This window comes from Hemiscyllium ocellatum, chromosome 29, assembly GCF_020745735.1.
Source record: "Hemiscyllium ocellatum isolate sHemOce1 chromosome 29, sHemOce1.pat.X.cur, whole genome shotgun sequence".
Classification (NCBI taxonomy): Eukaryota; Metazoa; Chordata; class Chondrichthyes; order Orectolobiformes; family Hemiscylliidae; genus Hemiscyllium; species Hemiscyllium ocellatum.
In genome coordinates this window covers 30,643,479-30,668,736 of record NC_083429.1, presented here as the reverse complement: position 1 = coordinate 30,668,736, position 25,258 = coordinate 30,643,479, and the positions used below count along the sequence as shown (strand labels likewise).

General features: G+C 38.9%; 1 protein-coding gene across 1 annotated transcript in view; it reads right to left on the bottom strand.

The window, feature by feature from the left end:
* Positions 1-3,694: 3,694 nt before the first annotated feature.
* LOC132829486 (otoancorin-like) overlaps positions 3,695-25,258 on the bottom strand; it is a 108,877-nt gene continuing 87,313 nt past the window's right edge. Inside the window, exons 19-25 of the mRNA XM_060846698.1 lie at positions 24,530-24,711; positions 16,967-17,119; positions 15,884-16,032; positions 14,672-14,811; positions 13,203-13,300; positions 11,705-11,846; positions 3,695-5,115 (exon numbers count right to left, since the gene is read on the bottom strand). Of these exons, the coding sequence (XP_060702681.1) occupies positions 5,045-5,115; positions 11,705-11,846; positions 13,203-13,300; positions 14,672-14,811; positions 15,884-16,032; positions 16,967-17,119; positions 24,530-24,711 (935 nt within the window). The 3' untranslated portion in view covers positions 3,695-5,044. The remainder of the gene's footprint in view (positions 5,116-11,704; positions 11,847-13,202; positions 13,301-14,671; positions 14,812-15,883; positions 16,033-16,966; positions 17,120-24,529; positions 24,712-25,258) is intronic.

Sequence of the window (25,258 nt, the reverse complement as noted above, 5' to 3'; positions counted from 1 at the left end):
TTTCACAGACAAAAATCGCACCCAAAATGTTAATAATCCAAAAATGTCAACTTTGCTCTGTTGTAGCTTCCAGATTTTGTATTTTCTGTTTTTTCTGCTTAAGTTGCATTTGCAACATGATTAAAATGCAACTTTCAACTTGTTGAAAATATTAAGAGGAAAATTTAAAAGTATGCATATAATCAAAGAAAGGTCATCAATCAGAATTAAGTATATTGCTGAGACTGAATGACAATTAGAGAACCTGGAAATAATGAAAACAACAGTACAGCAACAAGGTCAAGAGGAACTGATTCATTAGATAACAGTTCAATATTGATTTAGCAAACAAATTGAACAACTGTTACATCATTCATAATTACAGGCATATTACTTCTCTGATTGTGTCTAACTCTTGCTGCTTTTTTTCAAAACAATCTGCAACATATTTGTAATCACAGCGAATCAAATCATTGAGCATCATCCAAGTTAACAGTTCAAATGTTTATTTGACAATATGTCTGCTTTATAACCATGAATTTAAAATGTCACAATATTTATTTCCAGCAATTGTTAAACAAAATATGGCATCAAGATAGCGTAAATACAATAAAGAACTTCTGCTTTAGATAAAAACAATGCTGAATACCGTCATACAGAAATGCTTTGCTCATAAAAATTACCTTCATTTGCATTCATGGATGGATTGATTTTATATTCAGTAAATTCTTTAACATGTATGTGCCAACTGATATTTAATACACAGAAATAAGGATATCTGTCCTCTTCAGGTAAAAGGCAAGTATACTAAGAAAATAAAAAGTTTCATCAGTCTGAAAATAATAAATCTGTACTTTCACGGATAGGAACTCACTTGTTTCAGATGCAGCATTTTGATTTTTGGATTTCCTTGCAGTATAGGAGGCCAGCAAAAGCTCAGGGCCAGCAAAGAGAAAGCATTGAGATTTGTGGCATTTAGAACCACCCCCCACGCCCCCACCCCCTCCTACCCCACCATGGACCATGCCTGGTTGCTAAGTCTTCAGTATTTTAAAAGATCCTGCTAGGATCACAATGTAACCATTTTGAAATTAAAATAACAGAGACAGGATATAGCCGAATAAAACAACAAGGCAGAAACTAGAGAAGGTGATGGAGGTCTCGGCCTGCCTTTGGGAAGTCTTGCTGCATCTTGTAATGCTCGGGCACTTGACCAGCAAGTCAAAGATCATAGGAAATCATAGAATCCCTACAGTGTTGAAACAGGCCACTTGGCCCAACAAGTCCACACCAACCCCACACAGAGTATCCCACCCACGCACATTCCCCTAACACTCTACATTTACCCCAGATTAATGCACCTAACCTACACATCCCTGAAACCTACATGCAATTTAGCTTGGCCAATCCACCTAACCTGCACATCTTTGGATTGAGGGACAAAACCTAAGCACCCAGAGGAAACCCATGCAGATACAGGGAGAATGTGAAAACTCCATACAGACTGTTACCAGAGGCTGGAATCGAACCGAGATTGCTGGCCCTGTGTGGCAGCAGTACTAACCATTGTGCCACCATGTCGCCCATGTTGGACGCTTCCCAGGGATCAATGATCTTGGGATGGCCAATCAAAGATTTACAGCTCTTCTGTACTCAGCCGCACAGTAGTACATACTGCTGGTGTTACATCCAACCCAAGATCAAAGAGGGATTGAGACATGTTTGAGTGATGGTGTTGCAGGAAGTAGGTTGTGAGGGAGATGGGAATCTGCAGTAAGGGTGAGGGTTCCTTTGAACAAGTTGGAAGCAGTGCTGTTGTCATATAATCAATGGACTCGAAATTCTGAAGCCCAGATTTGTGTTCCAGGGTGTGAATTTGATCCCATTTTGGCAGATTCAATTAAAAATCTGGGATTAAAAGGTGGACAAATGGTGACCAAATAAGTCATGCCAATGTTTATCAAAAATCTGTTTTATGAATACCCTTTTAGGGAGAGAAACTGTCGTCTTTACTTGTTCTGGCCAACATGTGACTCCAGACTCACAGCAATGTGGTAGACTCTGAACTGCCCTCTGAGCGATTAGGGAGGGGCAAAGAAGTTTGGCCTAGCCAGTGATACCCACATCCATTGAACAAACATATATAAAAAGCGAAGATAGCCACACTGGGAATCTGCGAGGTTTATTAGACATGGTTTGTTTCATGGTTTCTTTGACATGCTCACTGCATGAGAAATGTCCACAATCGAAGGACAAAGCCTACTTTAGAATGTCAATTGGTGATGAAATGGGAAGGTCATTCATGGGAACTTGTCACGACAAGCTTAATTGGAGTGGACGTGGGAAGGTTGGTGGGATTGCAAGTCAATTAATTGACCTACAGCTAATTTACCATGGCAGGGCACATGGTTCTTCTCTTAATGTTGTCAAAGATTTTGAGCTACCTTTGGAGGTAATTCTGGAATTTGTATGGCCTCTCAGAATAATAGGGGGAATAGCAAGAAGAGGCCAACCTCCCAGAACAAACCGACGTGGTGCTAAGCCCTAGCACAAGTAACAGGAGTATGGTCCCATGACTATGGATACAGGGCTGAAAGAGATTAAGTGACTTTACCAGGGCAGGAAGGTTATTGGTGTGACATCTTCAAGAGCAAACTTCTTCAATCTGACTTCCCCAACACTGTCTTGCAGGGCACTCCCCAGACTAGCACACGCTGTAGCTGCACACATTTCTGTCTCATGAAGGACCCCTTCATAATCCCAATTGAACAACTTCAGCTGACACTCACATGCATTTTACAACCTTCTCACATCCATGTATCGCTGTCATCCTCCACATGTTAGACCATCCTCTCAAAACATTCCATTTCTCACACTCACTTATTCCTCTCCATGTAGTAAAACACACACACACACACACACTGGTAGAACAAAGCCTTTCACTTTGGCAACGAGACACCTGTCAACTATTCACAAATTTAATGACTTGGCTTTTACCAACTGTGATTTAAACTACAGGTTCACTTGGAAAAAGTGCATTGAAACATGTCCTTGGTCAGTGAACATGTCAGCTATCTCTTCATGCCCTAGAATACTTGATGACTTAACCCCCTTCATAGGTCAATGCCCATTTCCTTTTCTGCTCAAATACTTTGCTGAATTTCAAAATTAGTTTACTCAAAGGAAACTAAACTAAGAAAAAGAAGTGACAATTACTCCACTTTTTGAGGTGAATAAATTACCCCTCAAACTGAATTGTAGTTGTGACCATGTAAAACTGCACAGATGTCACAATTTTGCTTACTTCTCTGCAACACATTCTTCACAGAATAAACATTTTATCCTGATCATTTATGCGTTAACTGAGATAAAGATCCATGATGTACTTTAAAGCAGTTGATACCAGCCCATTGAAAGTGAATACATTTCTTTATTTAGCCTTTACAAAGAAAGACTTAATTTATGAAACATGTTAATTTTTAACTAAACCTAGAAGAGGGAAACAATTCTAAATTATTCTAAATGATAAATCTGAATCTATTTTTTTAAAAAATTGATTATTTCAGTGAAAGATGCTCTTATTGATTTAATGATAATCAACAGATTCTAAGTCTTTTTTAGAACATTTCAGACACAAGAGATACAGGCAATAAAGTTTATTTTCCCTAGTAGCACAAACCAAAGACAGTAAAATTAAAAATCACACAATACCAGGTTATAGTCCAACAGGTTTAATTGGAAGCACTAGCTTTCGGAGCGATGCTCCTTCATCAGGTGGTAGTGCAAACAGTCCATCCCCAGCATCTCCAAATCACAAAGACTAAATAATTCACCAGTTTTTCTCTTCTATTAACATTATTTTGCCGCAATTTAAAGATGGCACAATGGAAGGATGAATTCATTTCTATGCCTTTATTTTGTCCACAATTTTTGTAGATGTGTTAATCTGTTGATTTAAAGTGAATTAACATCTAACCAAAGATCAGAGACATGAATATGGACAACATGAACTACTAGTGGCAGCAACACACTCTAGCCTACACAGGATAGTTTGTCAGTTCTACTCATATGCTGACTCCTCACCAGATCTCACAGTGAGGCCAATCTGATGATTTGGCTCAGAGGTAGTCTTGGTAAAGACCTCCACTGTAAAGAATGTATTGCAAAAAAATAAATTTATGAGGACAAACTTCAGTTTTATTCCACCATCTTACTAAAGAATGCATACCAAAGCAGTTCACCGTCCCATCTCATGTGCCTGCTGAGCTAAAATTTTAAAAATGTTGACTTTATGATTCTCTTGTGTTAACAAAGAATGTCTATCTTCCCATGGATATTCTCAAATGGATTTAGAAATAACACACAGGAAATGAAAGGCAGCAGACCATCGAGGCTGTCTTAAATTCATTATCCCGACATCATGAAAACTAGACATTAATATCTCCATGTATATCCTAAAAGAAAGCTTACTCCCACCCACTCATTCAGCTCCAGCTCATCCTCACACACCCAGCACAGTTGTAACATCTGCTGGAAAAGGCAACAAAGGAAACTGTCAGCGATCACATAAAGTACGATTTATACAGCCAGTTAGCTGCTTCATAACATGATCTCTGTCACTGGCTAAAGGTTAAATCAGCAGTGATCTTATGTTCTTTCCATTCGCTTCACTGTAACAGTGTCTGGTTAATGTTTACTAGAGGGGGATTTAAAAAAACCTGCACTTCATGTCTTAAATGATATAAATTACAATGAACACGTTTCTTTGACAAACTGGCTATCACCTATTGTAGCAATATTTGAGTTAACTGGCATTTTATGTGAAGTAGAGGTTACTCACAGAATGTATTTAGATTTTCAGTTTTAGGAAAGTTAGTGAGAAATTCTATCTTTTTACCAATTGCATTTTATGTGGTTAGTCAATTATCTCTGTAATGCAAATGGGCAGGAATTTACAGCGGTTTTCAACTGCATTATTTTTAACTTGAATTTCAATGGGTAGATTTTTTTTGTTGGCTTTGCTTGGTGTCGTTTTTGGCATCAGTGATTTTCCCAATTCTGCTGTTTAATGAAGTGTCGCTGTCAAGCTGAGAACCAGAAGGGTCAGTATCATCACAGGGTTCCAGAAGATCGCGCCTGATAAGAAAACAGAATCGGAGCAATAAGATAGAATAAAAAGTCAAACATTCTCAAAGTAATAACATTTTAATACTTAATATTTGCTGAATAAACCAGATTAATCAATTGCTATTTTGCTGGAAATGGGGTCACTGACTGCATTAACACGTCCTGACGTCATCACAGTCTGTTTCCATTCAACGAACTGGGCTTTTAATGGAAAAATAGACAAGAGGAAGCAAATGGTTTTATAAAAGCAGCATCATTATGAAGGACAGTTTAATCTCATCAACATGCATTGCTATGAGAGAGACTAATTTATGTTTGCTATTTGGAGAATTTGTGGTGTAACCACTTGTCAGAAGCACATTCACTGCTAGATTTAGAGATGGATAATGAGATTTATACAACGAAAGTGGTCTGTAACTGCACTGATACTGTCAACTTAATAGAACACTGCACAGAAAGTTAAAGAATCAAAAAAAAGTAGATCCACAGGATTATGTCACAAAAATATATTAAATTTCACAATCTCAGCAGTAGACAGCGATAATTAAAAATGTGAATTATCATTACAGTTTTTGTTTGTGCATTTTATACAATTACTTTGCAGTCTTCACTACAAAATGACTGAAATGGAAAACGAGAATGGACAGAAAATGAAAAGTGAAGAGGAACTTAAAAAGGCCAAGGCATCTTCAGTGGATTTTGAGTATTAACAGTATCACAGAAATATTAAATAGAAAGCTATAAACCCAAGTGCTTCCACAAATAATCTCTCTGATTTCATCCTTTAAAATGTCTTCTTTCTGTTGTATACCATGTTGACACATACAAGTGAAAGTTGTATAATCATGACTAATATTGGAACTTCATAGATGTAGAGTTGGATATATTCTGGTCTAAGACTGTACATTAATGGGCTTTCACTGCAATCAAATATTATACTTAAGGGGAATGAAAAACCTAGGTTTACAGTACTCACTGATTAAAGTACTTCCCCAGTGTTCACTCATAGTGTATATAATGTTAAAAATAACTTTGTCCACAAGTTTTAATATCTCCATGGAGATTTGAAGTTTCCAGTCCATTCATTTTAATGTTGCTTGTAACTTCATACCAATTGGAGGGTAATCTTGAACCAACTGACCCCAGCAAAGCATTCACTGAGCAAATAGCCATCTGGTACTCTCCAGCCTTTTTGAAGTCTCTCAAGTACGAAACAACTTTGATTATTCGAACAAGACAGGTGAGGAGTATTTTGTTCATATAACTGATTGTTCAGGTAATGGATAATGTTTTCACGGAACCTTGAGATCTTGCTCGGATAATCCGAAATTTGAATAATTGATGTTTGGATAACCGAGGTTGTTCTGTATTTGTAAGTAACCTTTATATTTGAATCTTATTAAACATGAACATTTTTCTATAGAATTCCATAAACTGTGCACATGTACAAGATATGGTTCAGAAGGAAAGAAAGCAAACAAAAGCAAATTGCATATTACAACCTAGATCAGTGATTGGAAAAGGCAGTGGTGTAAAACATTATAGCGCAGTAAATGCCCTTTGGCCTTTGATGCCACTGGAGTAATAAGGCAGAACCTCAGGATAATGCTTTAGGTACATGAATTCAAATCCTATTTTGGTAGTTGAGAAAATGTGAATTTAATCAAAAGCTGGATTAATGGTGAGCATGTAACTACTGTCAATTATTTTTCAAAATCTATCTTGTTCACTAATGTAATTTATGAAAGGGAATCCTCCATTCTTGCCTGTCCTGGCCTACAGGAGGATCCAGACCCATAGCAATGTTATTGACTTCTAACTGTAATAATCCCGTATCAAATGAACAAATGCACAGAAGACAAATTGACTATTGGTTAATCACCATGGCAGCACCAACACAATCTAATCACCAGCAAGAAACCACATGTGATATGACAGCATTGATAAATAATTGGTCAGGTTCAATAGTTCAAATGATGACAAGAAATATAAGAATTTGCCATAATAACTGTGTGAAACAAATAGTGTCAGAGAGTCATGGAGACACGCAGAAAGGAAACAGACCCTTTGTTCCAACTCATCCATGCTGACCAGATATCCTAACCTAATCTAGCCCCCAGTTGCCAGCACTTGGCCCATATCCCTTTACACCATTCCTATTCTTATACCCATCCAGATGTCTTTCAAATGTTGTAATTGTACCAGCCTCCACCACTTCCTCTGGCAGCTCATTCCATACACACACACCACCCTCTTTGTGAAAACATTGCCCTTGAGGTCCCTTTAAAATTTTTCCCTTCTCGCCCTAAACCTATGCCTTCTCGTGCTAGACTCCCCCATTCCGGGGAAAGACCTTTTCTCTTTATCCTCTCCATATTCCTCATGATTTAATACTCCTCCATAAGATCACCCCTCAGCCTCCAATGCTTATCATTTGGTGTCCACCTATATGCAGTTAATTGTAGGAATAAAAAGTTTGCTGTCAGTTATTCCCTTTTCCCCTCCATGGTGTACAACTATAACCTCGTGGCCCCAAAGGAAATCTTTAGAAATAACTCAAATTTTGATGAAAATTTTCACCTTTAACCTTTTAAGTTTTTGGTAAAATCCCCAATACCCAAAAATCAGCTTTGTATCAATTCTGTTGAGTTTCATGGTGAATTTCTTCCCAATCAGTACCAGAAAGTTATGTTGTAATTTTACACTGTTCCCTTCTTCACCTGCGCACAGCACCCACAGTAACACATTTATGTTATTTTGCCCTCTGCTAGCTCCTCCTGAGTTTCCTGACACCAGTGTCATATTCAATGTCTAGCTGAATGAAGGAACATTAAGTTTGTAAGGTTTCTGTCAGTTTATAGCCCTGGCTTGTATCAATCAACTGGAAAAGGAAAGAAAGAACAAAACACTAAGGTGCATTTTAAAATGCTAGGTTCTGTTACACCAAAACATTTACCTTCTGCTCCCACAGATCCTCATCATCCATTGTATACCATCATTGCAGACGTCAGTTGTCCAGGGAACAAATTAAGCAGAACCATTGTCTATAAGGTACCATAGCAAGCTCCCAGACATGACACGCATGGGAACACAACTTTGAGGAAACCTTTTATGGACCTCATTGACCAGTAGAAGAAGCTGGTGCATTGCCAATACAATGGGCATCAAGATATTGTGTTTTGACCCCTACATATGAACAGAGTTTAGCAACACTGCCCCTGACATGTGCATGGTGTTCTATGGAACATTAGTAACTGCGGTCTACTGTGCTTTCTCGGCACCCTGAGGGCAGACCTGTTTGGAAACTCTGCAGTAGAAGGCTGCACCACACATTGGAGGTTGTTTCTGGTCCCTCATCAATTTCTGCAGCCACTGTTAGTGCAGCAACCACAGGGACAGCAACAACATCTGTGCATGGATCCATTGGAGATAATTCCAATGAGTCAACGTGGGCAATATAAAGAACCAACAGCTCCTCAGTAATTCAGCAGATGCAGCACGAACAAATGGCATTTAAACAGTGTCCTCTAATCATTGCTTTGATAAAAAAGGCAAGGGATGCTTCTACGTGGACCTTTATATCGTGGACCTTATTCGGATATATGCTGGCATAGATCTGCTAGGAAACTGGAAGCATGGTAGGAAGGAAGCATGAGACATACCTCCCCCCTCCAACACCCCACATTGTCCAAGAAAGGCAGAATGACCAAGAGGATAATGGTATATATATTTTATAGTCCAATGAGCAGCTCCTGGAATTTGTACAGGTATTAAGATCTTGGAATGTGTTTGTGAATCTTGAGACACAAGTAAAACTTTACAGCTCCTCTGACATTAATTCTGCTTCACAGCCACTACTAGGATCAATTTGTAATGTTTAATGACATGTCAAGATTGCTTGTGGCCAGCACATTTTCTTACATTATTGGTCAGTGCATTAGATTCACATCAAGAATTCTGTAACCACAAGTTTTTAACTTGTACTATATGAATGACTGATTAATGTAATCGCCCCTTGAAGGGCTTTACATCACTCAGAAGCACAGCCTGCTCCCTCAGAGGAATAAAACATTTACTCTATCCCCTCTAGTTTTGGTGGCAGCATTTTTCATTTCGACTATGCGCTTGTAACTTAGATGAGGATAAAAGATGATAACAGTAACACTCTATACTGTGAGTTTTAAGCTCAGTTTATCTATTTAGCTGGTCCCCCAAATATTGGTATGGTTTTCTGACCTGACTCCCGATTGATTCCATCACTTCCAATCTTCCACACTTTCCCATCCAGCTCTTTTATTTAACTCTTCATCTCCCCACTTTACCGAGCCCCAGTCACACTGCTTAGTTATGCATTGTCACCCACTTTGAAGCCCAGGTGGTGATGACCATCAATTCCTATCTCCTTTAATGCCACTTGCCCTCCCATGTTCTTCTGTCTCCCACATCTTCACAATTATTACTTTTTCTAATTCTAACAGCTGTCTCCCATTCCCACAATTGACTTCCCCATCACAGTAGTGATAATGCCTACTTGACTTCCAACGAACAGGCCCCCTGTCTGTGTATCATCTCCTGTTCAACATGGTGAGAGAGCCTTGACGATAGACCCCCAACTGATCTCTGCACAGTTCCCTTTCTAACTTAACAAAATTCTCAGACTGTTTGAACTGAATGTCCTGGGCTGACTGTAGCCTATTCCTACACTGCAGTGAAACAGAATCGCTGAACCTGAATGCCCCAAGCGGCTGACTGACAATGTCCAAACCCCTGGAATTGGATGGTTCCATTGACTGACTGTGCCAGTAATCTCTGACAGACAGCAGTTCTCCCTTGACTTGATTGGAGACTACTCTCCTTGCTCTTTGTGACATGGCTGTTTGGTTGGAGTGTGCTCATGACATGTTGGAGCTGTGACATTAAAGAGGCATCATGACACTTAACTATACATCTAGTCTTGACTGATTATTACTGGCAAATATCATAAGCTATCTGGCTTTCTGTATAGGTAAAAAGGCAAGGCAAGACAAGGCAGAGTTGCCATTAGCACTTAAGTAGACGCAAAGCAAGCTAAGAGGCCCGAGGTGTATGCGGTTTTGATTCATGAGATAGACATGCATCCTGTAGCATGTTTCGGTGTGTTTGAAAATGCAACATTCTTATAAGTGAGTTGCAGGTGTACCATGATGATGTGATGCGATTGGTGATTGATGCCAACCTCCAGGGATAAAAGATGCATGCAGGCATTGCCCATGGAGCATGGTGGAGTGAAGCATGCTTAAAAAGGTAGATACCCACAGAAGATACTGTCTATTTACAGCTACCAGGTATCTCCTCAGACTTATATGTTGGGGATTATCACCATCTGGTTTCTCCCCACTGCCTAAGAAACTTGCAAGCTGTATTTATGTCACAAAATGATAAAATATTAATAATGAAAATTTATCTTTTTTTTGCTTATTAATGACATTTTCACTCAACCATTGAAACCTAATGCATAAAATTGGATATATTTTTCAGTTGAGAATCTGTTTTTCTATTCTCACTATATTATCCTAATTCACTTGCCATTGCCTACATTATTTAGGGCCTCATACAGCACCACCCTCTATTTTTAAGGAATTAACTTCATAATTGTGGAATATCAAGGTTTTTTTCTATTACAAAATCATCATGAATGGGTTTTCAATAGTCATAGTCATACAGTATAGAAACAGACCATTCAGTCCAACTAGTCCATGCCAAACATAATCCCAAATTAAACTAGTCCCACCTGCCTGCTCATGGTCCATATCACTCCAACCTTTCCTACTCATGTACTTATCCAAATGTCTTTTAAATGATGGAATAATGTCCACATCCACCACTTCCTCAGGAATTTCATTCCACACGCGAACCACCCTCTGTGTGAAAATAAGCTTCTCAGGTCTTTTTTAAATGTCTTTTAAAAATGTGCCCCTTAGTCTTGAAATCCTCTATCCTAGAGAAAAGACATCTACCATTAAAGTTATTTATGCTCCTCATGATTTTATAAACTTCTATAAGATCACCTCTTAACCTCCCAGGCTCCTGTGGGAAAAGTCTAGCCTACCCAGTCTTTCAATACAAAACAGAAAAAAATGCTTGTGATATTTCATTTTCTAACTTAATCCCACATGTATTTTTATTAATTTTCTGTAAAATGATTAAAAATTAAAGGAATCGTGAGATCTGCAGAACCTGTGTTGATAAGCATAGACAATATAAGTACAAAGATAGACTGTGAATTAAAATAATAAGTTACGATGTTGATTGTGTTTCAAAGAGATATCGTGGTGGACTTTTAATCAAGTCACTCTCCCAACATATACATGTGGAAAATAAAGTCTGCAGTTGTTGAAGCTAAAGTCAAAATGGTTGTTAAATATTTACAACATTTGGTTTAACTCACCTCATACCAGGATAGGCGTGTATTGTCAGGAGGCAAAACAGATGTGAGGGGTTAAATGGCCCGCCACTGTTTCTATTTCTTCTGTTCCGATAAAACGTCAGCTCTCATCATTCAACACAATAGCATCTCATAATTATTTTTATGGGGTTAGTTTATGAAGGTCTCACTTACCAGTGTTATCGATGGCTCGCTCAAATCCTGCATTTTCTTGCAAGGCTTGAAGCTTTTCCTTTGACAAGGCTGCTTTCTGTGCATCAGTAACTGCCCCATAGTTTCGTGGTCCCAGATTTCTTAGTTGCTCCATAGTCATGGCCTAATTTATTAGATTAGATTAGATTAGATTAGATTAGACAACTACAGTATGGAAACAGACCCTTCTGCTCAACAAGTCCACATCGACCCTCCGTAGAGTAACCCACCCAGCCCCATTCCCCTACCCTACATTTACCCTTGACTAATGCACCTAACACTATGAGTAATTTAGCATGGCCAATTCACCTGACCTGCACATCTTCGGATTGTGAGAGGAAACTGGAGCACCCGGAGGAAACCCATGCAGACATGGGAGAATGTAATAGGAAAGAGATTTTTGTTAGCTAATTAAGAACAGTTTACATATGGAATGCATTTATATACTCCTCCTGATGATGGAATCAAAATAAAACATGGGAATGTCTTGTTTTCAAAAAACATTCCAAAAAAGGAATAAAAAATGCAAAGTTTAAGTGCCAATAAATTCGTAAGTATATTTTACATATTATTAGGAAATTTTCAGTCACTGTCAATTCAGGAGAAGCTTAAGTAGACTTGATGCCAAAAGGAATTAAGTTATTGTGGATGTGATGGAGCAGGTTTTGTTATTCTTTCCCTTATTCCTTCTGAGGTTCAATGAAAATAAGAATGGATTGATTGTCCATTAAGGCACCTTAACATGGACTTCACTACGATTTTTATTCTTTTGTATTGTTCTAGAAAACCTCAATTGTTTCTCAAAGCATAGGAATTGAGTCTTTTTTTACTATGTCATGGGAGACACTAAACATTGTACAATGGAAGATGCAATGGTGTTATAGAAATTACACTTGGTACTATCTATTTATAAATAAAATAACAGGGTGACATTTCAGTTTGGAAGTGAAGCATCATGAGTGGCCATTTTTCATTGGGTTCACGAAAGACCCCACCCTTCCTTGGGTTCCCTTCTTTGTTTTCAATTATTCCATTCTATGAGTTATATAGGACTCCATTTGCTGCTTCAGCACAGAGCTGGTTGGCATTTGCACTGTGCAGGGTCTGACCATCCACGACCAATGAAACATGCTGAAGCTCCATGTTCTGCAAGTGTGACTATTGACCCTACAACTTGACAATCATATGGATTTGATCTCAATGCCTCAGTTTTGAGAGTTGCACTGGGATATCAGTTTGCTGCTCCACAGCTCACCTGCCAAATTGAAAATGACATGGGGAGAAATGCCAGAATGGCTAGCTGTGCAATCTGTTTCACAGCGAAGTCAAAATAGACTCCAAGAGGTTTCAGAGTGCATTAAAATTAGTAATGTTGCCCAACTGTGTAAGAACAAGATCTGTGGCACATTTTTCTCATTTGACTCTTTCCAATAATCCAGCTTTCAAACGCAACTCATTGCTGAGTTCTTTTAGCACTTGCCGAAAAGATTTTCGGGGGGATCTTGGAGACTGCTCCAGGTTTCAAGAATGAAACTGCGGATGTCATCAGTTTGGACACTTCTTCTGCACTTAGACCAGCTGTAAGAAAAAGGTGTAAGGTTATTCTATTCACAATTGAACAAGCTGTTAAAAGTTAAAAGTTCCAAAACTTCCAATGATTGCTGCAAAGGCAGCAATTTTCTTTGACTTCCACTGGATACATGATGGCTATTGTTTGATCAAAATGAGAGGAAAGCTTTCTCTCCACAAACCATTCTCAAATAAAATTGTTGTGGGAAACAGAATCATTTCTGCTTGTTTAAGTTTCTTTCCAATCAGCCCGGATGGACTGTACAAAAAGAAAATTCTCCTCTTCTTGCATGAATTTAAGGATTTTTTTTTCTCTAGTTTCCAATACTTCAAAGCTAAAGAACAGAAGATAAGGAATGCACTGTCAGAGGTAGCGGGCAATATAGACACAGTTGAAAAATGTGTTGCTGGAAAAGCGCAGCAGGTCAGGCAGCATCCAAGGAGCAGGAGAATCAACTTTTCGGGCATAAGCCCTTCTTCAGGAATGAGGAAGGTGTGCCAAGCAGGCTAAGATAAAAGGTAGGGAGGAGGGACTTGAGGGAGGGGTGTTGGAAATGTGATAGGTGGAAGGAGATTAAGGTGAGGGTGATAGGCCGGAGAGGGGGTGGGGGCGGAGAGGTCGGGAAGAAGATTGCAGGTCAAGAAGGCGGTGCTGAGTCCGAGGGTTGGGACTGAAATAAGGTGGGGGGAGGGGAAATGAGGAAGCTGGAGAAATCTGCATTCATCCCTTGTGGTTGGAGGGTTCCTAGGTGGAAGATGAGGTGCTCTTCCTTCAGGCGTCATATTGCCGTGGTCTGGCGATGGAGGCCAAGGACCTGCATGTCCTTGGCGGAGTGGGAGGGGGAATTAAAGTGTTCAGCCACAGGGCGGTTGGGTTGGTTGGTGCAGGTGTCCTAGAGGTGTTCTCTGAAGCATTCTGCAAGTAGGCGGCCTGTCTCCCCAATGTATAGGAGGCCACATCAGGTGTTGCGGATGCAGTAAATGATGTGTGTGGAGGTGCAGGTGAACTTGTGATGGAAATGGATGGATCCCTTGAGGCCTTGGAGGGAAGTGAGGAGGGAGGTGTGGGCGCAAGTTTTGCATTTCTTGCGGTTGCAGGGGAAGATGCTGGGAGTGGAGGTTGGGTTGGTGGGGGGTGTGGACCTGATGAGGGAGTCGCGGAGGGAGTGGTCTTTCCGGAATGCTGATAGGGGAGGGGAGGGAAATATATCCTTGGTGGTGTGGTCTGTTTGGCGGTGGCGGAAATGATGAAGGACCTCCTGATATTCAACCAATGTGAAAATTGTAATAAGAATTGTTTGTTGTTTTGGTGTAAATAATGGAAGGAAGTAATTGGATCAAATGGCCCATTTCATTTTAAAATATCAACGCATTTCATACCTGCTACGACCCCTATCTCTTGTAACTCCGCGCCAGTCCAGGTATCCACACTGGGAAATGTTTCCACTGCTTTATTCTTCAAAGCAGTTATAGTCTCAATATTAGGACACATTGTTTCCCCAATCTCCTGGGCAGCATTGCTTCAGAATATAAAACAGAGCAATCTGTGAGCATTTGACATTGCCTTGGCTTGGCATTGCTTAACAATACAGATGATTTAATTCAAATTCAGAGTCACGAAGTGAAATAAAAACCTAATCCAGTTAAGTCTGCAAAAATTTTTAAAAACTGACATGCAATTTACGTTGGTGTGTAAGCGAGATCAATAAATGCAAACAAATAAAGTTGAATTGGCTTGAATTACTATCAGCATTCTCCACTCATTTAACTCATTGCTAACTATTTAATGCAATGGACGGTCCATTATGCAAATACAACTTACAGATCCATAGGTGCCAACTTCACTTCTCACTCAATGTTCAGGTATTTAGTCTTAGCTAGAATGAAGCTGAACATATTTTCAATGAACCACATCCTCTTGTAGTGGCTAAGTGAGAAATAACACTTAATTCCCACTCAATAGCCTATTCTGAAAGTGTTTGTGTGTGGACATTTTCAATGTGCTCAACGGTGAGGTCTTTCACAAGCTTTCTCTCCATTGATGCTGTAAGACTTGCTGAGTTTCTGCAGAGATTTCTGTTTTTGCTTGATTAGTTGCTAATTTTCACTGCCTAACCTCACAATGTATTGTAGCTGCCTAGGTGAATTATTGGAATGGGAAGTGCAACTGGACACTATTGAGCGTTAGCTGAGAGGATGGGAGAAAAGCAAAAGAAAATTGCTAAAATAAAAGTCCTAATAGATTTTTCTGCCATTAAACTTATTCCATTTCTATTTTGAACAAGTGGAACTCCAAATTACTAGTCCCTCCTCTTCCCTGGCTTCTACAGATGAGAGAGATTCACTCTACACATTACGTTCAGCAATCTGAAAACCATCAAATTTCATGGAGTGATTGAATACTGGATTCCACACTTTTCACAAGAACCTTCAATCACTGCTTTTTGTTTTTAAGTATGTTCTATGACACCATGTTGTGTTGGAAGTAGGCATTACATGTAGTTTTGTGGGCAACATGCTCTATTTCAAATCTTAGTCTCATTCATGAAGTTGAAAAAGCCAAAAGCATGAAAAATGAGTGTTGAGTTTTACCTGTAGGCTGTCATGCTAATGTTCTTGATCTCATTCGGGCTACGGGTACAAAGGAAATAACCCATAGCAACAAGATCTGCGCTACTGAGTTCATTGTCTGATCGCTGACCCAAAAAGTTCTTCACGATAGTCTTGGCTCGACTGGAATACTTTAAAGGCAAGAAAATCACTGTAAATCATCAATTCTGGTGTGCAAGAATTTAATATGGCTGCAAGGTCATCACAGCAAATTTGTATGATTATCTCTTAATAAACCATTGACAAAAAATAAAAGTTTGAACAGAATAATTAGAATTATGATGGGTCTATTCACACTTTCTTTAAAAAATTATTCATTGGAAATAGGTATTGCTGGCTCAGTTTGTCCATCCCTAATTGCACAGAGGGAATTTCACCTCACTGCTGTGGTTCTGGAAACATATGTTTAAGGATATCACTGAACCAGATGGTTCCTTACAACAGCGGCAATTAGGATAGCGTTATTCCAGCTTTCTAATTGAATTTATATTTCAACATCTGCCGTGATGGAAGTTGAACTCATGTCCCCAGGCCTTTCTAGGGTGCTGGATCACTAGTCCAGTGACATCGCCACAACACCACTGCTCCCTTCATTTGAAAAGGTATGACAAAAATTACCATTTGTTTCATCTTTTGTTCCTCAACATCATGGATCAGGCTTTTTTCTCCCCCTTTGCCTGACCATTGGTGGTCAATATTTCTCATCATTATTCTACAATCTCCAAAGTTGTCCCAAAACAATTACACCTGGTTACCTAAACTCTAAAGCCGATACTTTTGTCTGGTTAATCCTTTGTAGAACTTACCAATTTCTTCAATGTTTCCATTCATTTCTTTTAGGGAAAGCCAGGCAGGTAGATTTAAAGAAAACAAAAGTAAACTACATGTTGTGACTAGGTTAGTGACTCTCATATTCTTTCTGAAGGTCATTCACTGAAAGTTGCAAAGCAGTTTAGAGCCAATCAAAACAGTTCCAACAATGATCTTCATGTGAAACACAACAGTTAAAAATAAGCTAAATGGTTTTTTGAATGAAGTAAGTGGTAAATCAGAATTCATTCTGACCTCAGTGCTGGCCCATTCCTCGTTGTCCGAGATTGCACCAATAGTATCAATATCGGGTGCAGTGAAATATTGCGTTACTTCATTCTCATCAAAGCCAAGTGTTATCCTCCTTAGAGAGGCAAGCTGGTCATTTGAGATTTTATTGCTAAAAGACTGAAAGAGACAAGAATTTGATACATGAAACTGCAATTGCATACTATTTTTAATTGTAAAATATCCCATGCTAACCCAAGTTTATTTTTGAGAACATAATCATGATGGTCATTGTGAGGAGATGAGTTTAGCTTGGTGTGCTGAAAAAACTCAAGTCTGATCTCAACACACTTTCAGACCCAGCATCATTGAGCCACAAAACTTTTCCAAGTTAAGATAATGAGTTAAACTGAGAGATTAAAGTCACTGCTTCATTAATAAACTTCTCATTTAGATTTTGAAGAGTGAATCTGTAATTCAAGCAAGAATAGTGGGCGGCACAGTGGCACAGCACTGCTGTCTCACAGCGCCTGAGACCTGGGTTCAATTCCCGACTCAGGCGACCGACTGTGTGGAGTTTGCATGTTCTCCCCGTGTCTGCGTGGGTTTCCTCTGGGTGCTCCGGTTTCCTCCCAGGTGAATTGGCCATGCTAAATTGCCCTTAGTGTTAAGTAAGGGGTAAATGTAGGGATATGGGTGGGTCGCGCTTCGGCGGGTCGGTGTGGACTTGTTGGGTCGAAGGGCCTGTTTCCACACTGTAAGTAATCTAATCTAATCTAAGTCAGATAATGGTAAAGGTGGTTGGACCATCTGGTAACGTCAGATTTCATTGTTAAATGGTGAAGCAAATGGTACCCATTGTTATTTACTGATAATAAATTGAGAGAATAATTTCAGACTAGCAGCAGCTGTCTGGTGAAGATTGAATACCCAAGGTATTCAATGATATTTGCAGAAATAACCAAATGGTTACTATTGTGGGCCCAATCATTAGGTAGAAAGTTAGTGACAGTCCTGATGCAATCATGTTTGGAAGTCCAGAGAGTACTAAAACTAAAACAAACAGCTTGTTGGCTATCATAAACATCCCAGGCTCCTGTGGGGGAGTTTTCCACAGTAATCTGCCACACAGGATGAGTGTCAAGATCAGAGTGTTGCTGGAAAAACACAGCAGGTCAGGTCAGGCTTTTGCCCGAAACAACAATTTTCCTGCTCCTTGGATGCTGCCTCACCTGCTGTGCTTTTCCAGCACCACTCTAATCTTGACTCTAATCTCCAGCATCTGCAGTACCCTACTAATCAAAGATCAGCAGCACCACAAGGAGAAGTGGCCAATTCCATTACTGCAGCAGTGCTAAGGAGTAGTAGCATTGCTGAAAACCTCAGAAATCAGGTGAGGGAAAAATAAGTTTCGAGGTCTGGTGAGGGAGATCCTGATAAGCAGAATGAAGTATTCCATGTAAATAATTGAGGGGATCCTTCTTTGATTACCTCCCTGATGCCAGTAGGTCCCTTCATTTTATGGAGGCTATTCAAGAAGGACTGCCCCACCCTCTCTTCCCCCCAATCCCCAAAGAAACATAGATCCTCCAGGATTTATCTGGCATCTTATGTGTTGACCACCACTGGTTGAATATCAGGATTTTAGCTGGCCATTTAAGGGTCCTTACTTACTTCTATGTGGAAAAGCCATTCTCCCTCATCTTGGAATGTGAGGGATGCAGAGTTGGAATGGGGCAGGCTTTCCCCTGTTTGTGTCCCAGGCTACACAAGGAAAGGAGCTTTGAACTCAGCCCTCACTATGACCTACAAAGTTATAATGCGTTGAATGGTGTGAAGATCTTGCATTTAAGCACTAAGCCTGAATGCAACAAATTGTTGGCTGAGTCAAGTAATGTTGACTGAGGCTATTGTTTTAAAAGCATGATAATTTTTAGTTATTACCAATCAGTCAATCTCACATATTACAAAACTGAACAATTACAAGTCTCATTCATTCAGATATTGATTATTGTAGCTTGCAAATAAATTTAATTTAAATAAGTTTAATTTCATCTTTCCATGGATTCTATTTTTTTCTCTTTCTCATTTAATCCTCTTTCCTTCTCTTTAATGGGATGAGGCTAAGTTGTGTCATTAGAATGAAAGTGTCAATGTTTAGTCGTGTGAAAAGTCGATAGCAGAATTTCAAGACAGTCTAATCCTTTCTCCCATCTCTCAGGTCCCTAGTGCCTTGTTTCCTGTGTGATGCTATCATTAATTCCAAACTTGCAACAATTTACTGAGTGAAATGCTTTAGTCATAAGCTGCGGGGCTACACCTAATTGATGGCAGACACTTTGTTACCTTGCTGTCGTACCATCTATGGCTCTGCTGCTTGGAAATGATTCTTAGAACTGATCAGCGCATAATCTCTGAAATGGATCTCAGGTGGAAGCAAATTTGCAACCCATGTTATACATCGAAGACCATGTGAAAAATAACTGTGAGGAACATAAGGTTCTCCGAACTTGTTTGAGGGATGGCGGGGCTGTACCTTGAAGAAATATTAGGCGAACTGTCTCTCTAGACTTTCAAAGAATAAAAGCACATCTCATTGAAACCTACAAAATTCTTAAAGAGATAAACAGGGTTGACACAACCCTGACAGTCTCATAGAACATAGAACATTACAGCGCAATACAGACTCTTCAGCCTCCGATGTCTTTCCAACCTGTGATACCAATCTGAAGCCCATCAAATCTACACTATTCCATTCTCATCCATATGCCTATCCAATAGCCATTAAACTGCCCTTTAAGTTGGAGAGTGTACTACTGTTGCAGGCTGTATGTTCCATGCCTCTTTTACTCTCTGAGTAAAGAACAGAGGGCACAATTCAATAAAATGGGAGCTGTTATTTAGGACGAGATTGAGGATTTTTTTTTAATCAGTGTGCTGTGAATCTTTGGAATTTTCCATCTTAGAAGACTGTGTTCAGCCTTTGAATATGTCTAAATGGGAGATTCATAGATTTATGAATACTAATGGCATAAAGAAATATGGGGACAGTGTGGGTAAAAAGCATTCAGGTATTTGATCAACTATAATTATATTAAATGGTAGAGCTGTTTCAATGGGCTGAATGGCCTGTCTTCGTCTTATGTAAAACACTGATCGGTTTTCTCACTCTCTTCCCTTTTGCTGATGGTGAATATCATGAACTTATTGAATTTCATCTTTAAAATGGACAGCATCATTATTGTATGATATATTTTCTCTGCCTGGAATGCTTGTGCCAATAACTTAGTGTATCCTTCGGGTCCACAAGATTTCATTTATTGATTTTATTCCACAGTTCCTCTGCCAACTGGTGGGTGACTGGTCAAAGATTTCCAAGATAATTAAAAGGTCTCATTCACTCCCTTTCATTACCATGATTTTAATATAACAGAGTTTCAATAAAACTTTAACTGAAATATTGAGTTTACTTCAAAGTATATATACCTCAAGAAAGATACATTTACATGAGAAAGGTTTACTGGAAGTTGTGATTGTAGGAACTGGAGCAGGACATTCAGCCACTTAAAACTATTCCAACAGAACATCTAAGGCCATCTGCATTTTAATGCCATTTACCTTCCTTAAATCCACATCATTTGATAACTTTGCCCAGTAAAAACCAATTAATCTCAGACTTAAAATTCCAATTTAACCAGCATCCACAGTCTTATAGGAAGAGAGTTCGACCTTTCAGTCATCCTTTGGGTGAAAGTTTCACTTCAGAACAGTTTAGTGCCAAATTTGAAATTGTTGTTGAGGTTTGAGATTGAGGATTCTTTTCTGTATCTATTGAACCATTCTTTTTGCTTAAGTATACAAACTAATTCACTCCTCACACTTCTAAACTCATGGGAATATAAAACATGTCTTCTCAGTTTAATTTGTATACTTAAACCATAATAAATGCTTTAATAGATACAGAAAAGAATCCCATATCTCAAACCTCAACAACAACTTCAAACTTAGCACTAAACCATTCTGAAGTTAAATCAGGAAGCATTTTCACCTAAAGGGTTATTGAAAGATAGAACTCTTTTTCCAAAAGACTGGGGATGCTTGTTAAATTTTAAATCTGAGGTCTATAGGGTGTTTTTTAGGCAAAGTTATCAAGGGACATGGATCAAAGGTGGGTAAATGGCATTAATGTGCAGATGGCGAGTGGAATAGTTTTGAGTGGTTGAATATCCTACTCCTACATTCACAACTTGCTTGTATTCCATCCACTGAAATCAGCTAAATTACTTTAAATGAATGAGAAAATGATTCCTCTAAACTTCTCATTAATAGCTTTAATGAATAATATTATAGCAATTTGAATCAATCACTCATTTCTTGCTTTGTGTTTTAATTAACTCTCTATCGCATCTTCACCAGCAACAAATGCAGGATCATTCACAATGGTCTCTCCACTAAGTGCATGAATAACAAAATGGTGTTAAAATTTTGCCTTTAGTTTCTTCGCAATCTATTAAGTGAAAAGAAAATGCTCAAGGTGCAGTGAAAGGGAATGTGAAGCTGGTCTTTTGTGATATTCTTAAACCACTCCTCTGCCATTTGGTTTAAACTGCAATATCATAGCAGTCACTGCAGGCCACAATAAACAGACTTACAAACTTAATACACAAATGAAATCTCATTCTCAATTAGTTTACAAGTTAATGCCTCAGGCTGCCAGTTAACTTTCAATCCCTTCTCTGCTATGCTCTCCCTTTTATTATGCATCTCAAATCACTCTTATCAGTCTGAATTACTTTTCTTGGTTATGTGCTATTTCTGTAATCTTCATCAACATGTTATCTCAAGGCCCCAGAACTGTGTCACTTTTCATTTTATACTATTCTTTTTTCAGCAGTGGGACTTGGGCATCACTGTCTGGCCAGCATTGACAGCCCATCCCTATTTGCCCTTGAGAAGGTGGTGGTGAGCTACCTTCTTGAATCTCTGCAGTCCATTTGCTTTCTTCAAGAATATTCAATCAAACAGGTAGGCTTTGGCTGGAGTAGACTTTCACCCCAGCTGAACTGAAATACAAAATGGCAGTGTTTTTGTTGTTCTTTGTCAGACATGACCGTCACAGACAGGTCAGCTTTTAATGCCAGTCACTAGCTGTTATTGAGAAGCTGATAGTGAGTGGCACATATGTTTAGCACTTATAAATAGACTAGTTGATTAGGAAGTAAGGTTCTTATATTGACAGAGCTTCAGGATCTGCATTTGTGACTGTTATCTTCATTAGGTTCTCTTACTCAACTCCTTCCCATAGCCAGCTTCATTTTTGCAAAAACTAAGTTTAAATTCATTACCTGCAAAATCAGTATCATTCACTAACTTTGCATTGAACCTAATGTTCAAAGGCAACTTTGAAGAGCACTCCAAAATGCCAGTAAGTCTGTAGATTTGTTTTTCTACATAACGAGCTCTTGAGCTCAAATTAAATAGCATGTGCTGAATGCAAATATTGTGAGAAGTTGATGTACAGCTGCTTCAAATTGCAGAAACAAGGGATATAAGTGTTGACATCATCACATGTTCCAACATGGTAGCTATAGTGCAAGAAGGTAGCTGTGCATAAGACCCCCATAACCCAAGAAGGTCCTTGTAATACCAAAAACAGTTTAATACCTTGGCTAGATTGGTGAAGATTTTCAGTGAGTAATTGTGCAGTTGAACAAATCACAATCTCAGTGCTAGATGTTCTTTTGAGTAACAGTCAATAATTTCCCCTTGTGGTTTCATATTGTACCATGTTTTCTGTCCCTGAGAATAGTCATTTAGCAACAGACATGTGAAATACTATACAGCATGAAAGTCATGTTGGAATATTTGAAATTGGGCATCTGGACCTAATTTTCCTTTCCTCTACTGTACATTCAATTGAATGATTCATTGATCTTACAGGGTGTGGAGACTCCAGCAAGTGAACAGGCAGTTAATACTATGTCTCCTGAAGGTAGCAACACATAATTTCAGCTTCCTGGATGAGGATGTGCTGCTATCCAAGACTCAAATCTTATGAAGACCAAAGCACAGCAGTTTTAACTGTTGATGGGTTGGAATTGGCAGTGTGTGAATGTTCCTGGTGGATTTATAAGACAATAGACTCTTTGACATTTCATTATACAATGTGTTTTTCAAATTCTTTGACAGGTACTTCTCTCCTCATGAAAGGTCCAAAAACGTAACTCATTATGACCGGAAATTACTCAGGTGCACCAAAGATTAGCTGCACCCAGGGTATCATTGAGGTGATTGCTGGAACGCAAGGTCTTGCAATCCATGTTATCTCTGGCAGCATTGACAGTCACTCATTTTCCACTTTATTAACATTCCTTCATACTCGACAAGGTGTCCCTTGAATGGGATTTAAGTCAACAAAATTGCTATTCAATGAGACAGAACAAAGTGGAAAGCCAAATGTGGAGGTGCAGCCTGAACAATTTGAGTATAGGTGCAAGACATGTCAATCTCTGATAGCAGAGCAAGGAGATGATTTAAAAGATTCAGCCATCAGACACTTAGAGGGTCTGCTTGGTTTTCCTGAAAACTACAGCTAATGGATTTGTTAATGGCAGAGTCCACTGGCCTGCTGTGTGCCAATATTTAACAGCATTTCAATTCACTGCACAAAATTCTGAAGAAAGTGGTTCTCCGCTGGGTTTAATCTAATCACCCAGTTGGTAATTCTAGCTGATTTAGTTTAAAGCTTCCATATTATAATAGTGTTTTATGCACGGTTTACATTTGGTGGAGAGCTCTGAGAAGGTGTGACATGTTCATTGAGTCCTTTAAATGGTAGATGTAATTTTTCTTTGAAGAATTATCTGCTGCAACATTAAAAATCCAATTATTTTTAAAATGTAAGGACCCAACATAATGTAACAACTGACCATTGTCTACGATATAAACTTTTCCCTCCTCTACTTACAGTTTGATACTACAGGAAGAATGGTTATTTAACCCTTAATTGTAAATAGAATGGAGCTGATCACTATTTGTGTTTGTTTTTCCACCATTGAAAAAAATTGGGTTGCAAGAAAGCACAATGCTATTAAAATTGTCCAATGTTTGTGAGCTTTCCAAGTTCATGTTTGTTGAGTTGTCCTCAAAATAAGGGCCAAATGCCCAGCCAAATCAGGCAAAAGCCTCAAAAAATATTTATATAAACATGACTATGTCATTGATAAAATTGACATTTTATAAAGCTGTTCTGAAAATGACCCTCTCCTGAATGCTGATTGGACGTCCCTCAATTATCCAACTCAACATAGGATCATTCACTCCCCTCAAAGGAAGTCTGACACATCTCCCTGACAGAGTCAATGGAATTCCTGTCTCATCTAAGTCAACCAATGCAAACATTATTATTCAGCAGTGTACCAAGCATGAAATTGTTTCCAGCCTCTCTCGAGTGCCATCAGGTGAGTGATGCAACTTGTTTGTTGACTACCCAACTGATCAACTGGCATAAATAAACTGGACTCTAATTGTTTAAAAGTGTGTTCGCAAAGTTTTGCTGAGGAGACAACCAAAGCATTGCTATTCCCTCACCTCCAAGGCTTTTGATTTTAATGCCTTCAGCTGATCAATGTTAAAACCTTCGACCTGAGTCAGTGTGTCAAGTGAATTTATGAAGTCCTCGACTGAAATGCACATCAACTGTTCAACAGTCCATAAAATGTTTGCTTCTCCAAGACTTTCGATGTCCTCTTCAGTGGGGCGTTTTGAGCAAACTGGAAGGAAAAGTAAATAACAGATAAGAAGAAAGATTGATCTACTTTGACATTTAGTTCTTGGATCTTGGACAAAGATCACAATCTGTGAAAGTTGACTGCAGGGTCCGTGCTGGATGGACCCAGAAAATGCCAACCAGTTTATTGAGAAATTAAGTTCAGAATAATTGTTTGGCCAACCTTGAGAAAATAATGGAATTGAAGTTTATTGACAATTTATTGTATGCTGAGTTAAGGATTCACCAGAACAACTGCCTGATGAACCATTTTACAACTTTGCTTCTGCAGTTCCACCTTCAGTGATGCCCAACTAACTTCCCTAATGGGACTTCAAAAATTCAACCGCACATTCTGCAGTGAAGCTTGGACCTAAAATGTTTGATTCAGAGGTAAGAATGTTAACACTGTGTAAAATTCAAAATCAAATAGAAGTGGCATCTGTAAAATCAAATACAAGACACAAAAAATAATACATCATTTTAACCTCAGATTTGATGTTATCTAACTAGTGGACGTAATGAACTGGTCCTTCACAGAAATTTAATGA